Source organism: Myotis lucifugus, unplaced genomic scaffold (genome assembly GCF_000147115.1).
Source record: "Myotis lucifugus unplaced genomic scaffold, Myoluc2.0 scaffold_66, whole genome shotgun sequence".
Classification (NCBI taxonomy): Eukaryota; Metazoa; Chordata; class Mammalia; order Chiroptera; family Vespertilionidae; genus Myotis; species Myotis lucifugus.
The window spans coordinates 1,476,236-1,492,161 of record NW_005871114.1 but is presented as its reverse complement, the minus strand read 5'-3'; the positions used below and the strand labels follow the sequence as shown (position 1 = coordinate 1,492,161).

At 53.1% G+C, this 15,926-nt stretch overlaps 1 protein-coding gene across 1 annotated transcript in view; it reads right to left on the bottom strand.

Annotated features, from left to right (window-relative positions):
• Positions 1 to 9,962: 9,962 nt before the first annotated feature.
• The window catches only part of CRTAC1 (cartilage acidic protein 1), a 116,084-nt gene continuing 110,120 nt past the window's right edge, over positions 9,963 to 15,926 (bottom strand). The window contains exons 11-15 of the mRNA XM_023754827.1: positions 15,234 to 15,327; positions 14,978 to 15,123; positions 13,343 to 13,385; positions 10,871 to 11,014; positions 9,963 to 10,411 (exon numbers count right to left, since the gene is read on the bottom strand). Coding sequence (XP_023610595.1) covers positions 10,293 to 10,411; positions 10,871 to 11,014; positions 13,343 to 13,385; positions 14,978 to 15,123; positions 15,234 to 15,327 — 546 coding nt within the window. The 3' untranslated portion in view covers positions 9,963 to 10,292. The remainder of the gene's footprint in view (positions 10,412 to 10,870; positions 11,015 to 13,342; positions 13,386 to 14,977; positions 15,124 to 15,233; positions 15,328 to 15,926) is intronic.

Genomic DNA, 15,926 nt, shown 5'->3' with positions numbered 1-15,926 from the left:
TTACCTTGGGTTGGGCTGTCAGGTGTTGGATCGCACAGCGTTTAGTTCTAAAGACTAAACAAGTATGTGGGTGTTGAAACCTAGCAGAGTTGTGTCTTGGATTTCATAAAATAACACTTATTGAACACCTACTGTGTGCCACACACTTTGCTAAAACCATATGCTAAAGCTGGGAGGGGATTTCAAGATCATCTAAATGAGGTAGAACAGAGGCCCAGAGAGGGTGAGTGAGTGGCTCCAGGTCACACAGCTGCTTGATGATGATAATGTCAAGTTTAAAACCCAGGTCTCCTGAGCCAGTGCTCGCTCTCACACCGAGGGGATGGCACCCGGGTGGAAGTTGCCTGAGGATGCGGGAGGCAGGGTCGCACACGCAAGTGCTTGGGCCAAGAGAGGATCTCCCCCATCTCGGGGAACAACAGCTCCAGCCTCTGGGTAGAGGTCTGGGGAGGGGTTCCCTCTGGGTTGTGCTGGACAACACTCTGGGTGGCTTTGAAGCTCATACTGTTTCTGAGGGGCAGCTGGGCCTTTGCCTGAGCCATGGGCAAGCTGGACTCTCGGCCTCTGCTCAAACCCGGGGTGTGTGGGGATTGTTACAATGGAGGCTGTTCCCCCAGGTCCACTGTGTCTGTCCTGTTTGCAACCACATTCTTTATATTGTCAGTAATAATACAATTATAGTAGCTAACGTTTATTTAGCACTTACTGTGTGCTAGGCACTAGGCTAAGACTCTACATAATTCATCGTTCAATCCTCACAACAACCCTCTATGTTGCGGACTATTATTCCCATCTTACAGATGAGGAGACCGAGGCTCACAGAAGTGAAGTAACTTGCCCAAAGTCACACAGCTGGGAAGTGCTTGGCATTGAATCTAGACAGTCTGGTTCCAGACTGTGGGGAAGATGGTAGATCCAGCTTCAGAGACGCGCCCCCCCCCCCCCCCCAACCCCGAAGCAGCTTGAGGTCCTCAGCCATCCTAAGGTTAGGGTTTCCCAGGTTCCCAGGGAAGGGCTTGGAGCTGTGCCTGGACTCTGAGGTAGGTCTGGTGCCTCCCAGCTAGGAGTGTGGGTGGACTGCACTCCTCATGGGCCCCCCACAGGGGCAGCCTGGGTGCTTTTTCAGCCCGGCTTTCCCTCTCCTGGTGTGCTTTTTCAGCCCGGCTTTCCCGCTGCTGGCTTAGTTATGGGGGAGTGGCCTCTCTCCTGGTCCGGTTGCAGCCAGAGACAAGCTTCATCAGGCCCCAGGAGCAGAACCTCCCCCCCGCCCCGCCTCCCGCCCTCTGGGCTGCTGCTTCCCCCTCATTATCCACTTTCTGACTTCCTTTGGCCAAAGGCGGAAGGGGGTGTGTTGAAAAAAATCAGTTTACAGAAGCTCGTGGTGCCCCCAAGTGGAGGAATCGTGCACGGCGCCCGGAAATAGGCCCGGGTCAGAGCTAGTACCCAGCTGTGGGTAATTTCCCCAGGACCCCAACCAGCAGCTTGTCCCACCTGCAAAGACTTTACTGTGGCTTCCAGAGGTTCCGGGCAAAGGTGGAGTCTGGATGCCATGAGGTGAGTCTCCCACAGCCAGCCCTTGGGGTGCTGCCTTTCTCCTGGAGGCGTGTGTAGCTGGGAACCCCCACCTCCCTTCGCCACAGCTGCAGCGGGTCTCACGGTGAGGGGGGTCTCTGCAGGAGGCACCCCGCCGCGTTTTGGGTTTTGGCTCTCTGCTCACCGAAGATGGTGCGCTCGGAGTCAGATCTGAATGGGTTCTGGCTCCATGACTCTCGCATGCGGTGCAGACTCCTGGGGCCCCGCTTTCCCCAGGTGCACACAGGGATGCTAATGCTTCACAGAACTGCTTAGACCAGTGCTGCTCATGCTCGGCTGCAACTGGTGTCATCCGAGGAGCAAGGAAAACTGCCGAGGCCCGGTCCTACCCCCCGATTCATTGTTGTGCGGGTGCAGCCTGGGCATTAGGGTTTTTCAAAGCTCCCCTGGAGGTTCTGGGCCAGATGGGTATATGGGTATTGGGGCGATCACTTAGTAAGTTATGTAATGTCCAACCACTGGGTTATACACCTGGAAGGAATATCATATGGTATGACAAGTGTAATGGAAAAATAAAAAATTATTTAAAAAAAAATAAAGGCAAGGTCGAGAGGGCCTGGTTTGAGCAGTACCCGGAGCCCATGAGCTGTTCACAGGCCTCTGACAATGCCTGACACCTGAATTGGGTTCCATGAAAGCGGCCAGACTCAAAATGAGTGTGAACTCTGCAATCCCACTCATAAAAGAATTAGAACACAGATGAAACTAATCTACGGTGTTAGAAGTCAGGATAGCGGCTGCCCTGCGGGGGGAGAGAGGGGGCCTGGTGGGCTTCTGGGTGCTGTACCGGTGTGCTCGTGAGAATCCATTGAGCTGTTCATTTAGGATCTGTGTCTTTTTCTGAACGTCTGATACATTTCAGTGTCATTTACTGAAAACGTTTATTGGCTCCAAAATAGAAAAAGAAAGCACAAAATTGAAAGTGTTTTATTACATATCTACAAAAGACAACACTGTGCCAGTCAGCTACAATTCAATAGACTCGTGTATGTGTGTGTTTACGCGAGTGGCTGTGGATAGATATGAAAATATTTGATGTGATGAGGGGTGGGATGTCCAAGAGAGAAGGCCCTTAGTGTTTAAGAAAATCTTAAAACAGCCCAGGCTTATGCCAGGAGCTCTTCACCGTGACCCTCCTCTCCTGCGCTTGTGTGCAAAACGATGCAGCCTTATCTGGGGAACAGAATCCACAGCTTTCAGGAGATCATCATCAGGGGTATGTAACCTCCCACCCGCATCCCAGCAAAAGGCTGGACACAACTGGTTTTGAGCGGTGGGTGAGGCCCGGCTGCGAATGTTCCCGGTGTCAGATTCTTCCTTTCCCCTCAGGGTCCGGCCTTCTGAGGTTCCCACAGGACCCTGCTCAGGCGACTGCGGGAGGATCTATTCCCTTGGCAGCGCCCAGGGCAGACTGTGCCCAGCTCACAGCTCTTCTCTGAGTGGCCGGACGAGGGCCTGTCTCTTCAGCACCTGCTGGGTGGCTGAGCCTGGCGGGCAGCGTCCTGGAGCAGTGCTGGGACTTGGGCTTTCGAGTCAGGGATGACGGAGGAGGTGGGCGAGCGTGAAGGCGGTCAGGGGGCTGCACCGATCGCGGACCCCCAGGACTTCATGTAACTGTCCCGGGTCTCAGCTTTGCCATTTGTAAAATGAGAGCGTTATGTCAATGCATCTTCACAAATGGGAGTGTGTTTCTCCAGCGTCAGAGATTATTGTTATTGCCGAAGTTACACTAGGCCCTCATTATGCAGCGGCCTCATCGTATAGATTTATAGCCAGGTTTCGGATCCTTCCACAGAATAAACAGGCATTTATCCAAGGGTTCGCTGATGCCCTAATATGTGCCAGGAATATTTGCGCACATTAGTATTCCACTTAATTCTCTAACACTCTGCTGGGTGGTTACGCTCCGGTCCTTATTCTATAGATGAGGACGCTGGTGCTCCAGGTGGTTAGGTAGCTTGACCATCGCCCACAGCGACGAGCAAAGACTTGGACCTAAGTGTCTGACCCGGATCCACTCTCCTTCGTCCAGTGTCACGGTCAGTCAAAGACTCTGCTCTGCCCGGACTGACTCCTACGGACAGATTTCACACCCAAAGGGAAGCATGTGGGCAAAAGCCGACACAGAAAAATTAGCTCTGCAGGGCCACGACGGGGCTCGTTTTTTGGAGTAATTCAAGTTATTGATTTCTGTAATGGCAAAGTGATCGGGGGCCAGTTACCACCTGAGAGCAGTGCTGAGCGAGGCCCTGCAGGGGAGGTGTGACACCGCCTACAAGACGGTGTGTGACGGCCTTCTTCTCTCTGTGCCCAGTTCCCCAGGAAACTCTTGGAGGTTGGGGAGCCTGTCTTACTCATTTCCACCAGCGCCCTCGCCCTGTGCCCATGCCTGTCACAGCGCCTCGCCCTTGGAAGGGAGGTGGGAGAGGCAGCCCATCATGGGCTGGCAGGAAGAGATAAGCATGTTCAGATGTGTGATCCTCAGGCTCCGGGGGCAATCCATGTGCCGCCGAGAACAGCTTAGCAGGTGCAGACAGGTGAGTGGTCACTGAGTGATCCAATTCAACGGCAGGTGGTCACCAAATACCTCAATGAAAGGGTAGCAGCAGTGACCTGGGCCGCCCCCTGTGCTGGAAGCTGCTTTCAGTACCGTTACCGGGGCTGTGATCTGGCGGCTCTGCTCATGATCCCACCTGTCCTGGGAGGGCAGGGAGGATGTGTGTCCCATCCACTCAGCCCCTGCCCGCGCTCCCTGAACACCATGATTCTGAGGTGGGTACATCCCTGTGGGGCTGAGTGTTTTGCCTGGAAAGTCTGGGCCTGAGTCCTAGAGAGTGACGTACCATCAGCGGATGTATGGACAGGCAGACAGATGGATGGATGGATGGATGGGTGGATGGATGGATGGGTGGATGGGTGGATGGGTGGATAAGAGGATGGGTACAGAAGATGACTGATGGGTCAGAGGTGATCGTGAGGGCTGCTTGGCATGAGATGGATGCTCGAAGGCCCTGGAGCGGCAGGTGAATGGATGGGTACTGACGGGCCCTGTGCTCCCCAGCGCAGATCCAAAGGCAGGGCCGGAGCTCTCCACAGGGAAGATGCTGTGTAACCCGGCCCCCAAGCGAACCCCACATTTGTAACTCTGAGTGATAGATGTGTCTTGTCGGGAAGGATTCTTATCGGTCCAGCATCGCCCCAGTTAGTGACTTATGGGTTCTTGTCAAAGCAGGCACTGCTGGAAGCAGAACCAGGAGGTTAAAGGGCCTGGAACAGATTTTACAACATTATCTGCATTTTATCAACCCAGGCGCTGCACTGAGCACCTGACATGGTTACCTCACAACAGCTCTGAGGGTGTCAGGGCTCTGTTTTTTGGGGAAGGAAACAGAGGATCAGAGAAGTGGAAACAGCTTATGTGGAGTCCCTTACAGAGTGCGTGGGCAGCCTGTCTGGGATTAAAGCCTGAGTCCGTCTGATCCCAGAGTCTTGAGGGAAGAGATAACTTTTTAAAAAAATTTGATTTTAGAGAGAGGGAGAGAGAGAAGCCTCAATTGGTTGCCTGCAACCTGGGCATGTGCCCTGACTGGGAATTGAACCCGTGACTTTGGTGCATGGGATGACACTCACCAACACACTGGCCAGAGTGGGAAGAGATAATTTTAAGGATGGGGAGGGGAAGGAGAGAGGGAGGGAGGGTGTAGGATTTCTGGCTGTGCTCCGCGGCCCAGGCATGGTTCCTCCGGCAACGTGGTGGGCATGGACCCTGACTCTGATTCTGGGTCAGCACAAGGGAAGAACAGGCGCTGCGCCCATGCACCTGAGGCCGTGACACCATTGTGCTTCGGAGACACTGAGCTTTCTGGACAGGAGGCAGGGCGGGCCAGGAGGTGCCCGGGGCAGGAAGGAGTCGGATTCCCAGCGAGGCTGTGTCCTCGAGAAGTCACTACTCCTTTTGGGGGCTCAGTTTCTTCATTTGAAAAGGATGGGGCAGGAGTAGAAGACTTTTCAGGTGCCTCTGGATTTAGGGATGGCCAAGGGCTATGTCTCCAGGGCACGTGACTGGTTCCCTGCAGTGACTCCTGCTCCATCAGCCGTCGATGCCACACCCTCCCTGCTCAGAGTACCTTGTTTTATGACTGTTCTCCCTGGGAATGGCTCGGCCTGAGAACTGAGCTGAGCACACACAGTAACTGCGAGGTGGGTGTTACCCTCATATTACAGATGAGAAAACAGGTTCAAGGACAGCTCACCCACTTGAAGTCTTTGCCCAAAGGCCTCCTTCTCAGCGCCCTGACCCACCCTATTTAAAAAGGCATCCGGGCCTCTATCCCATCACTCCCAACTTGCCTTAACGCTGCTCTCCCTGACCCCCACTAGCACTCATCTCCTTCTGATGCACCATATACTTATTGTGTTGGTCAGTGCCTGCCACGAGTGCTCGGAGCCATCAGGAATCTTTGCCCCTGCTGCTCACAGATGTATGTCCCAAGCCAGCCAGTGCGTGCCGAGTGACAGCTGGTTAGATAACTTGCTCAGGTGTCAGTTACCTGGAGGTGGCTGCCCGTAAGGCTTAAGAACACAGGCTTTGGAGCCAGAGAGTTGTGGGCTCGAATCACAGCTTTTGCCACTTAGTCATGCGACCTTTGCAACATATTTGTTTCTGATCCTTATTTTCTTTGGTTAATAACATAGACTAATAACATGTCTCTCCTAGGATGGATGTGAGGATTAATGGAGCATATGGTAGGCGTTCCATGAATGTTAGCTTCTTTCCCCGGGGAAGGTTGCTTTTTCTCTTCTTGCTTCTCATTTTTCTCTGACGGTTGACCCTTTTGACCAGTTTGCTGTTCAGCCAGTGGTTCCTTAAGAGGAGAAGCCGCGGAAGGAGGGGCTGGCGTTATCTGTGGAATTAACCAGCCCAGGCTCCCTCGCCCTCCCTCTCCCTCCTTTCACGAGGTGCCTGTTGCCAAGGAGACGTAGCATCAGCCCTGACAGAATGTGGCTGGGGTCTGGCCCACACGGAAGGAGAGGGACAATGGCTGACCCTGGGGAGGTTTGCCTCCTGGCTGACAGTGTGGGTGGGGGCATCATCCTGGAATCTGCTGGAAAAACCCAGCTGGCTCCCTGAGAAAATAAAGTTCATCCACCCGTCTCCATGCGGCTCTGGGGGCGCTGCAGTCCAGTGGTGCTGGTAGGGTGTGAGGCCCAGACCCTGGGAGGGGGCCATAGCAGCCAGAGTGACACATAATCAAACTCCTGGCCCTCAGAATGGCACCTCCCCAGAGCAGGGCTGGCAACTGAGTAGATGCTCGCAGAGGCCCTGCGGGTGATTCACAATCCTGTGTCCACGAAGGCTGGCCAGGCTGGCCCCGTGAGAGAACTCAGCACGGGCACTGCCATCTCTTTTTGCAGCTCGAATGAGACTGTGGGGAGACTGTCTCAGATCCCAGGGCCTCCAGGGGCTCCATTCCTTCCTTCCTTCACAACCCATCCCTTGACCCATGGCAGCCTGAGAGATGGCTTTTGCCTAACCGGTTAGCCACCCCACATGGAGAAGGAAGAAGCAGAGGTCGGAGCACAGGCAGGGGCTGGACTGCCCTGATCGGGCCTTGCCGCTGTCTGTCCCAGCCGTGTGACTCCGGACAAACCACTCAGCGTCTCTGCAAAACCGGGACCATTAGAGCACTTGCCTCTGGGGGTTGCTGTGAGGATTAAACGAGTTGACTCTTGTAAAGGGTTTAGAAACGGTACCGACACTCCAAGCTCACTGAATGTAAGCTATTGTTGTCATTTTACCGGGTACATTCCTGGAAAGAGCAGTATTCTTGGGCAGAATGAAAATGGAATTATTTTTATTATTTGGTTTTTCTTGGGGGGAAAAAAGGGACGTTCTGGCAATGCTGGCCCACCTCCCGGCTCTGCTGGAGTGAGTCCTGGCTGCCCCCTTCAGAGAGGCTCAGCTCCTGCATCGGCATGGGCCCTCCCAGGCCCATTCCATTACTTGTTAGCCCCAAGGCATTCAATACTTCTGTTACAAACTCAAATCCAGCATAAGCCAATAAAGATGTCAGGAGTGGGGCTAGGGCGTAAAGGAAAGACTGAATTGTCTTTGTTTAGAAGGGGAAGGCAAGAGTTTGGGCCCCCAAGGGCCTCAGAGGAGGGGGCGTTAGAAGAAAGAGGGGGATGGGGATCCCGAGCCTGATAGCTTGGATGCTGTTCTGCGCCCACCCATCTGCGACTGGTTCAGCACAGAATAGTCCATGTCCTGGACTGAGGCACTGGGCTCCTGGCCCACTGGGGAGGCCTGTTATTTCAGAGCAGATCATGTTGAGTTGGTTCACTACCCACCTGTCCTCTGTATCTTTTAGCCTCCTATTTCTTCCAACACAAACATCTTGGGGTCAGGGGACTTGGCCACGCATTGGAGGGGCCTTGTCATACTCTTCATGGGTGGGGGGGGATGGAGACTGATGATTTCACACAGGAGGTTCTCAATGAATGCTTGTGAAATAAATATATGAACGAATGCAGAGAGCTTGCTTTCTGGTATAGCAACCCCTACATTTAGCTAGAGCTTTTAGAAAGCCCCTCTGAGTCCCATTCCTATCCCATGCGCTGGGCTATGGTTGGAGGAAGGCAGTATGGGGACAGCAACTTACCACCATATGCCAGAGCCTAGCTCAGTACCTGGCACATAGTAGGTGTTCAACAAACATTTGATGAATAAGTGAGTGAATGAATGAATCTAATGAAAAGCCTCCAGGATACTGTGTTGTGCTCTTAAGAGCTGGAGGGATTTTGAACTCCTTAGTAACTCATCTGGCGTCACTGACCAAGTAGGATAAAGCAACACAAACATGCCCTCTTGTAAGAAACTCCAAGTGCGGGGATCCGTGTTTACTGCCGATAAGCCGTCCTCGGGAGTTTGCTGTCACCCTGAATCGCGGACGACCTTGGCAGGCCGCCTCCCTAGCTGTCCTGTCCCTTTTACGGGTGTTGTGTGTGCGGCCAGTCAATGGACACTATTGTCTTGTCATTACCATTGCACTGGGAGCCATCACCTCTGTGGGTTGGGGGTTATCTTATATCTTAGATCCATTTGTTTGTTTTTAAAAAGGCAGCTTCTTCCGGGATATTTCGGGAATAGTCTGAACAGTGCCAGGGCAGTCTGTTACCCCGCCCCCCCACCCCCCCCCCCCAAGACGGTGTGTGGGAGAGGGCTCCGGTTCTGGCTCGGAGACCAGCTCGCTGTGACCTTGGGCAGAGCACTTCATCGCGCTGGGCCCCATCTCTGGGGCTCGTTGAGATTTTAATTCTATGTCAACATACAGGAGTGGGCTTCCCGGAAGTGGAGTGATTTTTAAGTTGATGTACGCTTTTCTGTGAAATTGTAGCTGTTTTTATTGAAAAACTTTTCATTTAAGCTCCTGTGCTGAGTGTAAAAACAGCACTAGATACAAGGCATTCATATTTTGTGATTTATTTGGAGTATTAGTATTATATCAGAAAATGGTAGTTTTTTTGGTTAAATATATTTTTAAAAGGCTTCTGCATTCTTAAGTGTGATTTTATTATGTCTTGGGGTGACTTTTCTTCTCCATAAAGAATAGATCTGTGATTAATAATGAACTTTCACACCGAGGCTGGCCATGAAACTACTCTATGGCTTTGCATCATTCCCAAAGCTACAGGAGCTTCTAGTTTCCAAGCATATTGCAGAGGAGACCAGGTTGCAAGGTTCTTTCTAGAACTCAAGGTAACCTGAGACTGGCTATGCCTAGATCCAGCCACACACTGAGGTGTCTTAGGGATACACCAGCCCAATTCTTATTTCGATGAGGAAAACCGAGGCTCCCAGTGGGGACTGGCTTTCCCCAGGTAAAAGGCCTAGAATATGTCTAGATCTTGATTATCCCACGTTCTGTACCTGGTGCAAGCCCCATCGCCCAAATGTGATCATCGGTGCACATACCCAAACCATTGTTCACGCCCAGGGACACGTTCCCTGTCTCATGATTGGCTTTCCAAGCACCACATGATGGAAGGGCTGCTGGTAAGTTGGCACTCCAACCAGCATCTACTTTGCCCTGGACACATTTTTTCCCCTACCAGCTAGGCAGGGAGTTTATTGGCATAATTTCTCCAGAAAGAGGCTGGAAGACTTAGTAAGTTCAAACTTTAACATTTTTATCAAGAATCCCAAAGGGCCACCCTTTTCTCCTCCCATTGCCACCACCAACCCCCATCAGGCGTTCTCTACCACAGGAAGTCAGGGCGCACAGAGCAGAACAGCACAGGCCAAACCAGCAGGCACATGATACATCATCGAACCAACTGAGCAACCACCACCTGAGAGCCATCTTTGTGAAGGGCAAAATGAGCCGCTCATGATACAGGAGGATACAGGAGAGACAGGACTATCTGTATTCTTCTGGAGTGAGGGAGGCTGGATTGGGGTTGAGGGGGAGACTTTCCTTTCCTGTTTTCTCAGAAAACATGCAAAGAAAGGCTTCACACACAACTAAGGTTACACACACATCAATATTTCCAAATTCCCCTTTTCAAAGATGGCCACCCCCGCTGTCCATTCAGAGAGAGCTTGCAGCAGAATCTCTGGGCGTGGAGAGAGAGACAGGCAGCAGGAGAAATTTAGTTTTCCACAAAGGTTGTTGGTTTTTTTCCTTTATTGTTGGAATTTAAAATGCATAGAACTGAAGGCAAAGTCCAAGGCCTAGAGAAAGATATGAGGCCCGAGAGAGAGGCTCTGAGATTCTAAAGGCGGCAGAAGGATACCCACCTAAAAAGGCCACTTGAGCTGCAAAAAGGATGGAGCAGAGATAGAAAATGGGAAAAAGAGAAAAGGGGTGGGGGTGGGGCCAGGGAGGGGGAAAGTGTTTGGGAGGAAGAAGACAAATAAATACCAGTTCAGAAATTCAGACAAAGATACGGAGTAGGAGCTAGTTTAAACCCCAGGTGAGAATAGATGGGCTGGCCTCCAGGTAGGAGCATTCGTTTTAGAAAATGTGAGAAGGGAGAAATAAGAAGAGCAATGGCCGGAGAGCACAGCACCCAGGGGCCCTTCAGTTGGTGGCAGTAGTGGTTGAGCTTCTCCAAGCCTCTGTCATGTCTTCCTGGAGACTCAACAGGGGTCTAAGGAGACTCCATCCAGCCAGGAGAAGGCAGGGACTGGGGACCCTGATCTGGGGCCTCCCCAGAGCTCCCCAGCAGATGGCAAAGTCTTTTTGCTACTGAACTGTGGCCAGGGCTGACTCACCCACACAGGCTGTGCCATCTTCGTTGGGCTCGTAACCCCGACTGCACTTCTTGTTGGTCCGACATCTGTAGCTTCCATATGTGTTGACACACACGGGCTTGTCTCGAGGGCACACGAATGGGAACTGGATGCATTCGTTGGTGTCTGAAAGGGAAGGGAATCACTCACTCAGGAGGGCGTAGGTCCTTGCTCAGGCTCTGCTGTTCCACCCACTCTGTGACTGGGACATGTCCCTGATCTTTGGGCCTCAACTTCTTCACTTCAGTCCCCTTGGCTGACTCCTACTGTGCTTGACCTCTACATGTCAGGGGTGCTCAGGCTCAGTCCTGGGTCTTCTATCTACCACACTTTATCTAGGTGGTCCCTTCATACATGAACGATTCCAGACTTCCTATCTCCAGCCACAACCTCTCCCTGGGGCTCCCGACTCGTGAATATGTCTAACATGCATCTTAAACTTAGCAGGTCCCAGGTGGAACTTTAGATTCCCTCTAGTCCTCAAACCTCTTCTGCCCCCTCTTCCCATCTTCCCTAACTCAATCAATAACTCAAGCAGAAACCAGTGATACCCAATTCTTTCTTTTTCCTCATCTCTGTAGGCAATGTAACAACAGATCCCATTAGTTCTGCCCCTACGGTATCCCCCTTGTCTGTCCACCTGCTTCTCATTCTCATTCTTCTGCCACCAGCCATTCCCAGCCAGCACCGTCTCTTGCCTGGATTTCTGCAGCTGCCTCCTGACTGGCCTCTTGGCTTCCACGCCTCCCTCCAATCCAATCTGCAATTCGGCAGCCAGTGTGATCTTTTGAAAGTGTGACCACATCATGCTACTCTCCTGTAAACTGTGCAGGGCCCTAAGAGCAAAGTCCAGACACCTTTCCGGGCCTTCAAGACTTTCCCAGACTTGGATCTGGCTCCTCTGTCCTCTCTGGGCGCATCGGCCTCCTTCCTGTTCCTCTGACATTCCAAGCCTTTTACCTGCCTCGTGGTCTTCGCTCTTCCCTCAGGTATTTCCATGGCCAGGCCCTTCTCATCCTTTAGGTCTCAGCTCAAAGGTCCCCTCCTCTGAGACCCATCCTGACCACTCTGTCTAGACCATCTCCAGAGAGCTCCTTGCTTAACGGGTTCTTAACTCATCTAGTCCAGCTATTGGGTCACGAGTGATGGTCTGTCTCCCCCCACTAGGATGAACGCCCTCCAGGGGAGATGCTTGGCCTGCATTCCCAGCTCCCCACATGGGCCCGGTGTGTGGGAGGCACATATATGTCCACTGGAAAGTGAAAAGGAAGAGGCGGCTGGATTGGTGATCTCACAGGGACCTTCCAGTGCCCAAGGAAGGTGCTGGAATTTCTGTGTGTGCACCGTCCGTTTGGAGTGGCTAGAGTGGGGACATGGAGAGTGGAGGGGACTCCTTTTCTCCTCAAGCCTCTTAGGGCCCTCCTCCTCCACTTTCTCACCTGTGGTCATTTGTCCACACAGTGCCCTCCACCGGAACACTTTCTCCCCTCTCTTGGCCTGGCAAACTCCTCATCACCCCTCAGGTCTCAGCCTAGACCTTGATCTCCTGGGGCGTCTTCTTGAACCCTCCTTAGACTGGTGTGGGCCCCACCTCTTTGCCACCTCACACCCCTTTCCTCCCCCACCCCAGCCTCTCACACTCTGTGGGCATCGCTGTTAACTCGTGTGCCTCTCCCATGAGCTCTAAGCCCTGGAGAGGGACTGTCTATCTTGTTTACTCTTGTATCTCAGGAGCAAACACATTTGCCTGGGGCGGACAGACATCTGCAGAGGGACTTGGGAAGAATGCTTCCTGAGGGCTGAAAGGCAGGAGGCATCCTTGATCTGACCCCTTACTGTCAGCCAATGGGATGGAAGACATCTGTGAGCCTTCTGGATGCCGAGCCTCTAGGCTGCCCACCTCCCACTCCAGTCCCTGGGGGACTTTCAGTTCACCGGACCTTCCCAGAGCTGTCTTCCTGGCAGTGCCACAGCCACCTGCCCACCTCCCCCCATACTGCTCAAGGCTGCCACCTCCTTGTACTGAGACCATACCCCACACCCTGGTTTGCTCCAGTGCCCTTGCTGCTCCCCCGGTGGCCAGGCTGAAAATGCCAGCTCTCCATGGGGCCCTGTGTCAACCCAGCCTCCACCGCCCCCAGCAGTCAGGCCTCCCTGTGAGCACTGTCCAGGCCGTGGTGTGTCTCATGGCCATTCTCTCTGTATTCATGGCACGGAAGCTCTGCCAATTCCCAGAACTGTGGTGATTCAGCCTGCTGGTTGCTAATGTCGCTCCCACCTCAGTGAGTCACTTGGCGGTTGTCTTGGCATCTGGAGCCCCAGGGACAAACAATAGGCTCCCCTCCCCACTTTCTACCCCTTGTCGGCAACCTGAGTCTTGCCAGGACTCAGGTTGTCTGTCCCCAGGGAGATTCTGGCCTCTGCTCCATCCCCCGGTACCTGCAGGCAACTCACCCATGCAATGGCCATTTTCCTGCTGGGAGAATCCTTGGCCGCACTGCAAAGTGGGCAGAAGCAGAGACACTAGTGAGTTGAGAAGATGGCATCTCAGGCCCTATCACAGCCACAAAGCAGCTCTGTCACCCCGGCCCCAGAAGGAGGGATGTTCTTAGCTCGGGGCCTGGAGGGAGCCCCTCCCTGCCAGGACCCCTTCCCTGGCACTGAGAATAGGACACTGGGGGGAAGGCCAAGAACAGATTCAGTCCAAACTCCTGCTCATTCCCCTACGTGGGACCCACAGTCTGAGTGGGGACAGGTGACAGAAACGGGCCCTCCTGTGGCCTTGCCCTGAGACCGAGGCTGGGTCTCACCTGAGGCAAAGGGTAATGAGGGGTGGGAGAAGCTTTCTGAGGTGTCTGCTCACTCCCCACACCCTCTTCTCTGAGAACCTTCTCCACTCACAGGGGTGGTGCCTGCAAGCCAGGCTCCTCCCTCCCCTCCATCTCTCTGGGCAAGGCCAGCTGGACCAGGGGTGGGCATCCCAGTAGGAGGGATGAGTCAAAGACGCTGCGGCTAGAATTTGAACTGAGGCTGAGATGGATTTGGAAACAGATTTGGTGACTCCAGGCTGTGGGGGCTTTGCTGTGTCTATATGGGGGTTTCGGGGACAGCAGACTGGTAGCAGGTCAGGGAGACTCAAAACAACACTCAACACAAGACAGAAAATGTCAGCTGTCAGCACTGAGGGACGAGGGTGGGGCGTGGGGATTATTAGGGAGGGGTAATGACCTCACCCCCAGGCCAAGCACTAATGACAAAGGTCCTTGAGCTCCTGGGGCGCAGGCCACTGAGCTGCACGGTTCCTGCTCACCCTCAGCTTCCCATGGACTTTGTGAGCTCCCCTAGAAGTTTCCTTAGAGGTCTCCTCTTCGGTGTGAATTTAGGTGGGTTCCTGTTATTTGCAACCACGTGACCGCCATCAGAGTTGGAATCTAGAGCTCTTTCTCCAAGAGCTCCCAGAGGCCCACCCTCAGAACTAACACAGGCTTGTCAGAGATTTGGAAAGAGCTGGGAGGGAAGCAGGAGACCTGGGGTCAATTCTTAACTCTGCTCCCAATTGGCTGTACAGCCTAGTGCAGTGATGGCGAACCTTTTGAGCTCGGCGTGCCAGCATTTTGAAAAACCCTAACTTAACTCTTGTGCCACATATAGAATTTTTTTGATATTTGCAACCATAGTAAAACAAAGACCTATATTTTTGATATTTATTTTATATATTTAAATGCCATTTAACAAAGAAAAATCAACCAAAAAAATGAGTTCGAGTGTCACCTCTGACACGCGTGTCATAGGTTCGCCATCACTGGCCTAGTGGGTTCTTCCACTTGGTCTCAGTTTTCCTCCTCTGTAGAATGGGCGCAAAAATACTTGTCCTGCCAATACCCCCGGATGTCTGTGAGGAGCAGAAGAGATGTGCATGTGGTACTGTTGTGCAAACTACAAATGGTGGGATCATCATGAAGCCTGCCCTTTGCTAGGATTTCCATCGTTCTAGAGGCAAAGTCTGCAGATTCCTGGGAATCCAGCTGCAGCCCATGGGTTTGTGATGAGGCCTCTTTTCTGGCCATCAGGCCCAGATGCCTTTCTCACCTGCAGTGGGGCTGGGTCCTGAAGTCTGTCCTCATCCCGGGGGTAGGGGATCTCTAGCACCGAGTTCATCTCCCCGCTGGCCACGTTCCGGCTGGCCACCTTGCCATCTGGCCACGTCACCTCCACGCTGCTGGCTTCATCCTTCCCTGAGGGACAGAAGGAGAAGAGGTCAGCAGCAGAGGAGAGCGGGAGGGGGTTCTCGTTCATTTCCTCATTCATTGAATAAAAAATATGAGCTGAGCATTGTTCTAGGTGCCGGGGGAGCCGCGAACGTGCAGAGTCCAGCAGCACTGCAGCGATGGTGATGTCCCGTCTGTGCCGTCCAGCACGGCGGCCACTAGCACATGTGGCTGTGAAGCAGGGAAGTGGGGCAAGTGTAAGAAGGAACTGAATTTTAAATTCGATTTAGTTTTAATGAAGTTACACTGAAATAGCCACCCCGGCTAATGGCTACCCTATTGGACAGTGGCACGCTAGAACTTTCAGTGGACAGGCCAGTCAGCAGGAGGCTGTTTTTGGGAGAGGGTAAAGCCTGGTGATGAGCAACTGGCTGTGGAGTCCTGGGTTCGAATCCTGGCTGTACCACTTATCTGGGAGGTTGGAAAGAACACGGTGGGGTGGCTATCTGGGAGACCTGGGGACATATCCCAGCTCTGCAGCCGACTTGCTCCATAACCGGGAGCATGTCACATATTTATCTTTATATTTGTACTAGTAGCCCTGCGCAGGAATCTGTGCACCAGTAGCTCGCCAGTAGCTCACTGCCGCCCTCTAGTAGCTCTCTGCCCACTGCCCCGCCTTCCTGTAGCTCCCCCCACCCCCCCCCCCCCCATAGCTTGCTGCCCTGCCCCCTCCTGTAGCTCTCTGCTGCCCGCTTGTAGCTTGCTGCCCCATCTTCCTGCTGATCCGTGATCTGGTCGTTACATGGTCGGTCGTTACACTTCACGGC